Source organism: Poecilia reticulata, linkage group LG2 (genome assembly GCF_000633615.1).
Source record: "Poecilia reticulata strain Guanapo linkage group LG2, Guppy_female_1.0+MT, whole genome shotgun sequence".
NCBI classification, from domain to species: domain Eukaryota; kingdom Metazoa; phylum Chordata; class Actinopteri; order Cyprinodontiformes; family Poeciliidae; genus Poecilia; species Poecilia reticulata.
Genome location: NC_024332.1, coordinates 15,142,359 through 15,152,358, shown reverse-complemented (window position 1 = coordinate 15,152,358; position 10,000 = coordinate 15,142,359). Strand labels below are relative to the sequence as shown.

Here is a 10,000-nt window from a genome sequence, read left to right as displayed (position 1 = left end):
TTTTTTATTATTATTATTTACCCCAGATCAAGATAACAGATAAAAAACCCTTCTGATTCAGGTAGGATCTTTAAATTTAATCTGAAAATCATCATCGTCATCACAGACCTTCTCCTCAACCTCAGCGTCTGCACGCCTCTGCCGTCTGTGTGTGTTTGTTTCGCTTTAGCTCCATCCGTTCAAATTACGTTACAGTCTGATTAGCAGCACCAGATGCTGCTTCTTTACTCTCTGTTGGATAAATACGTGGCGACACTTAAATCGGTGTAGAAACGAAGGTATAATTATGCTTAATACAGTCGGAATTGCTGCTCTCCAGAAAACGGGATTAGCAGAAATCTTGTTACGTGAATTTATTAATGAATCCGAGTCAAATGAGTTTCCAAAAATRGTATTAAGAGAAACTGATTACTCTGGCTCATGCTATTTGTTTTGCACATTGTTTAGTACAGTGAAATATTGCTCATCCTGAATTTRATAGTTTTAGTACTGCTCCAACATTTGAGCTTGTTACTACAAAGCAATTCTAGATGATTTATTATAAACTTTCACAATTTAACCGTAGTCTAAGAGATAGCATTGCCTGCAGATATTTTAACATAGTCTTGCTTAAATTAGTAAAAATGTGAAAATTCTAATATATCYCTATCAGATGGCAGATGTGTAAAATGTGGCCTTTACACATTTCCGTTGCCCGATCTATTCCATCTGTTTGGGAACATATGTGAACAAAGGACACACAGATGTGTTTACACATATAAAATCAGCATTTAGAGTCATGTACAGCTWCTGTCCACGTTTGAATCGAATGAATAGTTTATTACGAGGCAGAACTGGAGGAGAAATTCAGCTCTTTGGTTTTGGTACGATGCAGCAGTGTTGCATCTGAATGTTGCAGGAAATGGAGAATGAAGCTCTGGCTACCAAAGTTTAGCTTCACATCTAAAATATTTCATATTGTGAATATACGCAGAGAGATTACAAAGTTTACCAATAGTGAAGTGAAAAATCTATTCAGTGAAATAAAGTTTAGCTGCACAACGGCAAATCACAACTAAATGCATCTCTGGGTGCTTTACAAGACAAATTAATGCTATATTTATRCCTATATGCATTTTATATAAGATCAATTTAGTTCATTCTAATCTAATTAAATTGTCAGACTCTGGTCCAGTTACATGCAATTTAATTTAATTTCGTATTGTACTTTCAAAATAAAACACAATACGCTCGAGCTAAYTTGATAATTTAACATTAATTATGAAAATTAATGCTTCAGATGATAATTAGCAACATTATCATCTGAAGGGAGTCCAGGTGATTGCACTGAGTTCATAAATTTGCAGAAATCCTTCTTGCTGAGCAAGCAATCATTTGGCGACAGTGGAAGGGAACCATACTCCTAACAAGAAGAAAGCTGCAGCAAAATCAAACTTTCATAGTGGGGGGTTTCAGAGGAAAGAGGCACAGAAAATAAATAAAGCTGCAATGAACCGGGTGTACTTTATCGCAGAAACTKCMTCTTTTTGTGATGAWGATCCACCTAAACAGYGGTGGGTTGATCTTCCGAGCTTCAGAGCACAAAAAGCTCAGGATTAAACCAGTGGTGGCAAAAGACTTCACTTTCAAAGTCCAAATCTTTAAAATTASCCATTGTTCGCTACAACTAAATCAATCTAAATGTGATTAACAGGTAAAATTCGGTAGCTCTCTAAGCGTAGTGGCAGGGAGTGAAATTACCTACCACTTTGACCAGACTGGGAGACGTGCTTCTATGAAGSCGCACGCAATTTTTAAATCATAAATAATTTTGTTCATTCAAGTCCTACCTGTACAAATTCAGCATCAATCTTCAGATATAATGATGTTCTGTGGCACATTAAATTAAATTAGATCTTGTTTTATGTTTATGTCTGACACTAGTATTGAAACGTTTAGATTTGCCTTCTGTGTTCTTCTTTTCAACTTCTGCTGCTACCTGGTTCCCCCAGGCAGCATCCAGGACCAAGACATGCTGCCACTGCCATCGCGATCTAATCACTGGAGTTTCACGCATGCTAAAAGCAAGTGGCAAACACAGGAGTGCGCYAGACGCAGCCAAGACGGTTCACATTCTGGCTGAATTCCTGCTGTGAACTGGAGCCTAAAATATCCAAACTAGCTCATTTAAATGAAAGTGTTGGACATGTTTTAAACACACGAGATGCTGTGACTACCCAGTTGTACTCCCACTGTAACCAAATGAGCTGCTGGAAACTCAGGACGCCCATTTTGATTTATAAACCTTGGGGCTGCATGAGATGTCAGCCATTTCTTAGTAACTTAACCCTCCGGAYCCCGAGCCGTGGAGGTCGGATMGCTTTCAGGAGCTCCAGTCTGCCACTTGCAGTGCAGCACATCGCAGCAGGACATTTTTTCTCYGTGCGCGCTTCCACGTCGAGCCACGCCGGTGTAAATATGCCTGTGTGTGTGTGAGCCAGAGAGGTGTGAATGCCAGAGAGGACTCTGGCCCAAGCCAGAATAATAAATCAAGCAGATAGCGGTTTCCTTTCTACAGCGGCCYGAGGAAAGTGCTATCTGACCAGTAGGACACGGGAAGGCACTAAAGAGGAAAAGATCGGAATCAGTTTATTGGTCGTTGAATCTCAGCAGCTGTGGATGTCAAGGAAGGACGCATCAGGGAGGAAACTGATCGTATAAAAGCGGATAAACTGYGGAAATGGTTGGTTTTACAAGAATCCAGCCAAAGGCGCAGGGCTWCATTTGATCTTTGCTGACGGATAATGTCTTGGGTATAAAATTTAGATTTGTTTTTTGCAGAACAGCATGGCTGCATTAAACAGTTTTTTGTCTYTTCCAYGCCTGACCTAAATCACCAGCCTGACTGCTTTGTGACAGGCAGAGGGGAAAACAGGAACTATATCRTCTCRTTACGGCACCAGTCCAGTTCAAGCCCAGTTAATCAATCAGATCATCCTTAAAGTGATGCAACACCCGCAATTAAATGTATTTGTGAAGGACTTTATRTTTGTTTCTCTAAATAAATGCAACAGCCTGCAAAACAAAAGCTAAAATACCCAAATGYATCATTTCAGACATGTTAAAATACAAGACGCTAACTTAGCTTCTTTAAACGTACTTTACCGTTGCCATGGGTGATGCAAAGTTACTCGAGTGCTTTTGAAAACAGCACAATCTGTGACCACCTGAAACACTTTTAGATTTATTAAATTATAAAKTTAATACATTTATTAAATTAAAAATTTTAAATTAAAAATTGTTGATTTACGAAACCCAGAATTGGCACAAAGGCAGCACAGTGGCTGAGTTGTCGGCACCGTTGTCSTCTGCGTGTTCTGCTTGTGCATGCCTGAATTTTCTCTTGGTTCTTGGGTTTCCTCCAGCAGTTACAAAATATGTTTGGTAAGTCGKAGAGTCTAAATTGGCCTTATAGGGGTGTGAATATGAATAGTTGTCTTGCATTTCCTCTGTAACAGACTGGGCATCAGAGATTATTCAKAGTGAGCAGTTAAGCTCAAAATGATGAATTTATTAGCTTTTTTAAAATTGTTTTTCTTAAGTCTTTTGAGTAAGGCAAATTTTCTTTGCACTTGTCCGCTGAACACGTTGRAGTTTGACGTCAAAAGGAGGAAATTAGCATTCTTCTTTTGTTTCCAGGCATTTTGATATGTCAAAAAAAAGTAAGATTTTTAATGGAACATCAATTATTTTTATTTTTAGTTTGAATTTCTTCAAAACTCATAAAACTTAGCAATTTTTTAAATCTTGTGTTCCAGAGACCTGCTTTCAACTTGATTAGATATTTTTCTCATAATTTCATGTTTTACTGTCACATGAAAAGTCTTAGAAATTGCATTGATGGGTTTCTGGTGTAGCTTATTTGAAGTCACCCAACAGCAGCTCATACGGATAAAGAACTGACCTTTGATTAATCCAGTTCATGGTGRATTTACTGGTCATTTTGTGTCACTATCTTGTCGTCTGTCGTCTACTTTGACTTCATTCGTTGTGAACAATTGATGGTGATCTACTTGGTTTAGCATCTCCAAACCATCACACTTCTAGTTCTGCGCTTCACAGTCAGTGCTGGGTTCTTTCACGTTTTATTCGGTTTTTGCAGAATTTCCGATCTTTGTCTCTGATCTCTCTGACAGAGCRACTTCTTTGTTTTTCTTCCATAGAAAACCGTCCTTGTTGACATTTTATGTAGACTTCTGTTAGCATCTCAGYGTCTGCTCTCAGGGTGAACGTCCTCCCTGACCTGTTCATGTTGACGGTTGTTTTGAACGTCCTGAACCGTTTCGGCTCTTCTTGACCGTTTCCGCTCTTCTTGTCTTACCTCGGTGTTCACTCTCACTTTAGCAGTCAGGGGCTCAGCAAACTAAATACCTSAGGTGCAAACAGAGCTGACCACCTCCTACATGACAAGCTGCAATGTTCTCATTATTCATGCGCACCTTGTTCTGCACGTATATCTGGCATTTTAAGTGGGGAGAAAATTTTAGGGTGCCCTAACTTATTCCTGACAAAATATTAAAAAATWAAATATATTTTGAAGAAAAATGTTATCAGCATTTTCTATATTGGCAAAATTGATATTAAACATCCACATGTTCAGCTATATCAACTATGTTATCCTAATTTTACTTCTTTCTTTCAAACAAGTCTTTTTTTTTTTTTTGACAGATCAAATGTAACTAACCAGAAATGACAGCTTGAAGTGTGGACTAGTTTCCTTCATGGTATTGTGACAGTACTGCTTGTTCCTTCATCCCCAGCTCTATTTTAGTCAGACTCTGCACCACATTCATCCACTATTTGGGACAAAATGCTCCGGTTCTGGATCCACAGGAGCTATTTAAAGGTTCCGAAAGAACAAAAGCAGTCATTATCGRATCCTGTGGCCAAACACCGTCAGCTTCAGATAAAGCAGACTGGCTCCTTTCTTTTGTTGCTGGCTGGTTTTGCAGACCGTTTTTTAAGTGAAGACACATTAAATGTGTACGTTGGTATTTATAGCAGCTTCTTGGAACAGAAACTGTCTGTAAGGGAGAAGGGTCACGGTGTGCACTCGCCTCTGTGTACATGTGGTTTGTAACCAGATCACAGAGGACAGAAGGACAAAATTAAGACGACTCTGTCACCATGCTATTCATCACAATCACACCCAGTGGAAACTAGCCTGTACTTCTGCAGATAATACACAGAATGTGGTAATAGTGAGGAGTGAATGTGTTACAAGGAGTAAAAAGGTGTTGTGGGGCATAAATTTATGCTGTAAAGTGGAGAATTGAATCTAATGCTGGTGAATGTGGTGGTGATGGATGTGAGACGGTAGTAAAACTGCTCCTGGTATGGAGTTTTAAAGGCTTAAAGGGTATTAAAGGAGGCAAAAATAGTACCATGTGGTCCTTGAAATGGTCTAAGTTGGCACTGAGAAACGTTGAGGGGTTCTTAAAGAGGTTTTCACTGCGAGGTTGAAACACTTACACTAAATTCAAAAGCCAGAACTAATGTAAGGYGAAGACCTGGAAGTTAATAGGTTTCTAAAGGTGATTTTCAAGAAAAGAAGGAAGTTTGGAGGCTCATTGCAAAGTGGAATTTGCAGCCGACTGACATGATTCCTGCTTTGTTGAGAATCAGCCTTCAGAGCCGCTACGGCGCTTAATAAATTAGAAAATGTTTTGCTTTAATAAGAATATGCTTCTGGATAATTTACTCTGAACCCTTTTAATGTCCAGCAGATTTTGTAATTGATTATCACAACCGGAAAGTCAATTCAATATCCAAATTCCATTTTTACGCCATCTATTTTAACGTCTACATCTATATTTCCTTAATAATTTCAGAATCACATCAACTTAATTTTCTCCAGATTTAAGAACAGTTTGCGTTTATCAAACCATTTTTGTAGTTTGTTCATTTCCGGTATGATTTCATGTAAGAGCTGCTGTAGCCTCTCACCTGTACAACATCCATTTGTATCATYTGSCAACAAAACAAACTTTTTTTTTACACTTTTGAAACCTTACATGTATAATTTCTGTAGAAGATACGCAGTTTTGGTCTCAATACCGCCCCCTGGGGGACACCACAAGTAACGTCCAAGCATGTCGACTTTCACAAATTGCTGACGGCTACTAAATAGATCTTCATCCACTCCAAAACCACTCCCAGTATGGTATACTCCCAGTATAGCATAATACTCTAAGTTCCTGGTTGCTTTTCAATGGGGTTCTATAAAAATGATTTCTTCTTGGCAGGTTAGCCAGGCTGGTACAAAACTCCACCTACAAAAATAGAAGCTAATCTGTATTTACTACCATGAATAATCTCATCTGATCCTGCCGACCATTTGAAATAATTGAGTGACAGGTTGTGTGTGTTTTATTACAACATTGTGTTGACTCATGTTTTTCTGAAGCAAATGGTTATTATCATAAACGCAGACAATGACTCACTGATCTGCTGTATGAGGACAAACTACGAGCCACAGCAGCAGCTTCGCACAAACGTAATCAGGAGACACTAGGAAAAAATGTAAAACAATCCTGTTCAGTCAGATCACCTTTAAAAATTGTTGTATTGCTACTTATTAATTGTCATATATCATAACTTAAAACTGTGATGGTAGGTATGCATTGTGAGAATTTAAGTTTGTGCTTTGATCAAACAAAGTAAAATAAAACTGGCAGTAATATATTACTGCAATTATAAGCTTCAAAAATTAACRCTATAGTGTTAATTTTTGAAGCTTATAATTGCTCTTTAATTATTCTTTATGATCTATGAAGCACTCAATATGCTTTATGGGACTGTGGTTGGCAAAGTTATATCGTTAGAAATAATAAGGATAATTTTCATTTTGTTATTCAAATGACATTACAAGTAATTATCAGTTTATTATTATCATAGTATCTGAATAGTATTGAACTGTAATTCATTTTTTATGGCTTCCGTAGCATTTGTTACAACAAATACCAGATGCTAAAGGCAGTTTGTTCTTAGGGATACAGTTTTGAATGATCACGGTTATGATGACAATTATGATGACAATTATTACTATTATTGCGATTTAATTTGTGCTAGTTGTGTTTTTCAGCATTTTACGTTTACGTCACGTCTCCTCTGTTACACCCATGATATCGATGAAAGTTTAATGCCTCATATTTCCAGTTGGATTACTTGTATACAAGGAAATAAATAAAATTAATAAAATTCAGCTGGCTCAGACTTAACCCTTGATTATTGCTGGCGGTTTAGATATTCCCTCTGATATTGACAAATGGCCAAATGCTAGCAAAGAGTCAGAGCTACTGTGTTTGATGGACGTTGAAAAGGTTTCTGACAGCGACGGCACCAAATACAGTTTTAATTTGTAATATGAAACGTTGTAATTTTATCATGGTAAACATTTAAAGAGATAAAACCAGTAAATTGTTTTATCCCTTACTAATTGTATTTCCATGTTAGTTATATTTTACAGCATTAGATTGTCCGAGGATTAAAATTTTTTATTTTTACAAAGACTATTTAAAGGTAAATAGGTCATATATCTTTTAATTTAGATTAAATGTGGTGTACAAATAATGTATATATTATAGAGATATAACAAATATATAATAAACAGAAAAAGGTTGTCATTTTTTTTGTTTAATAACGTATTTAAAATTTTATTTGATCTGTTTACCTAAGTCGGAAGATTGTACCTAATAAATTCAAAATTCAATATTTATATTCCTCCTCCTCCCACTCAGTGTCAGGACTGATTCAGTTTTCCTCCGTGTTTCCACCCACGCCCCGTTGTTATGAAAGATTTCTCTGCAGGGCTTCTACAGGCCGTGATTGTAGAAGATAGAAGAAGCATACTTATCTCTCATCAGATATATACTCCTCAACACACTCTGTATGCAACACCTACTCATATTAGGAGGCTTGCAGAAGGATTCGCACTTCAGCTTCTGCTCCATGTTTTGCTCAAGTAGGCAGCCACTCCTTTAAGTACGACAAAAATACCACATGGCAAACGCACAACGCTGTATGGAAATGCTTAAACATTAACTGTAGGGTCAATTGGTGACTCCATACAGAACAATTCAAGGAGTTTCCAGGTTAATACGTTGCGCTCAAATGTCCAGAAGGTGTAAAAAATCTTCAAGTTGGAGTCTAGACCTCAAGATCGATGTGCATGTTTAAAATAAAGAAAGGTTTGATTTGTCAGAGAGGCTGGATTCAGGCTTGACTTCACACCCGAATTTAGCACATTCTACTTGGAAGCTGCAAAACCATTGGGATTCACGAATTGTTAAGCTATTACTGGCAAGCTGACTCTAAAAATAGCTAATGTGCAATACTACTGTATGTGTAGCACTAGTTTAATGAGACACAAACCAGCAGAAGGGATGTTTAATAGTTAATACCAGCCACTTTCCTCTCATTTTCTGGGATACTAAACTGATTTCTGCCCTCAGACTTTCCTGGTTTCCAATAAGTTTCCTTGTTTAATTTAGGGTTAGAACAGCTGCAATAAATTGCACTATGGATGGAAACCAGCCAAAAACCAAAGCACTGCGACACATTCACCTGTCGAACATGAATGATGTACTGGGACTGTAAACGGCTCTTCAAATGACGGATGACTGTGGCTCAGTGGGTCGAGTAATCCTCTTGAAATCTAAAAACTATGATTTGATTCCAGCTTCCTGCTGCCACATGTCAAGGCACCTAAACCCCAAGTAGCTTACCAATCTGGGTATGTGTAAATATGAGTGCGACTGAATGAATGCGGATCTGGTGTAGGGCGCGTTGAGTGGTCAGTATAAATATAAGAGGGCTATTTAAAATCACTAAATTTATCCTCTTCAAAATACCTGGCACTTAGATGGTACAGCTTTGGTTTAAGTATTTGGAATCAGACCTGGCAGTAAATCAAAGTAAAAAAATAAAATAAAATAACTGGCAGCCTCATTGGTAGCTACAGCCAACGCGGCGCTCATTCTCAATTCCAGTCAGATGGGTTAATTACCAGATAAGGAGCATGTGTGCAAAAAGAAGACCACACCTGAGAAAATTTACAGAAAACAAAGAAAAGTTCCAACAAAAAATTGAGAGAGAATACTGCTCTTATGTTGATGGAAAAATCTTGGAAATTTGTGGGCATTTCCTAAGGTTAACTTTTCCATTGATAAAACAAACTTGACTACAAAATGCATTGTATTCTGAAAATATGTGAAATATTTTTACTTTTCAAAACTTCTATTTCAACATCTTTGTTTCCAGGAAGTGGGAGCGGGGGAGTGGGCGGGGCGTTGCCGGGTCTGATTGGCGCCACTGGCCCCTCGGTGATGATGAAACCGTTCCTGCCGTTTCCCATGGAGACGACGTCGCCAGTCGGACTCTTCCCAAACTTCAACACGGTGCACGGACGCAAATTTTGTTGTTGCAGCTGTCCAGTCTGACTGAGATAAAAGGAGCTGTCATCAGATAATCCTCTGCAGCTGTTGACCTCTGACCTCTGTTTGTTTTGGAGCAGATGGATCCGGTGCAGAAGGCTGTCATCAATCACACCTTTGGTGTTACCATGGTGCCCAAGAAGAAACAGGTCATCTCCTGCAGCGTTTGCCAACTGAGGTTCAACTCTGACGTGAGTTTGATGTGTGATGGTCGTCTGTGTGTTTGCTTTGCAGAAGTAAAAAAAACAGTTTTTTTTGTGTTTTTTTTTTCATAAAGTACTGAAGTACCTCTGCATTGAACAAGTGTCTTATGATGTGTATTTTATCTGAGAACCATTAGGTACTTCATACCAGTCGTGTGATTTTAGAGTCTTTGTTTCACAAACAGTAAGATAAAGCACTGGAGAGCTAATTAACGATTTGTGTAATTTAATAAAAATTTCCAGATTAAAGTCAGGACTTTGGCATAAGGATTTTAGGATTAAATGTATAAATGTATAAAATAAATGTATGCAGCAGTTGTTCCT

General features: G+C 38.0%; 1 protein-coding gene across 1 annotated transcript in view; it reads left to right on the top strand.

Annotated features, from left to right (window-relative positions):
* Positions 1-10,000, top strand: part of znf385b (zinc finger protein 385B) — a 72,681-nt gene that overhangs the window by 53,456 nt on the left and 9,225 nt on the right. Inside the window, exons 5-6 of the mRNA XM_008432906.2 lie at positions 9,301-9,437; positions 9,554-9,664. Coding sequence (XP_008431128.1) covers positions 9,301-9,437; positions 9,554-9,664 — 248 coding nt within the window. The remainder of the gene's footprint in view (positions 1-9,300; positions 9,438-9,553; positions 9,665-10,000) is intronic.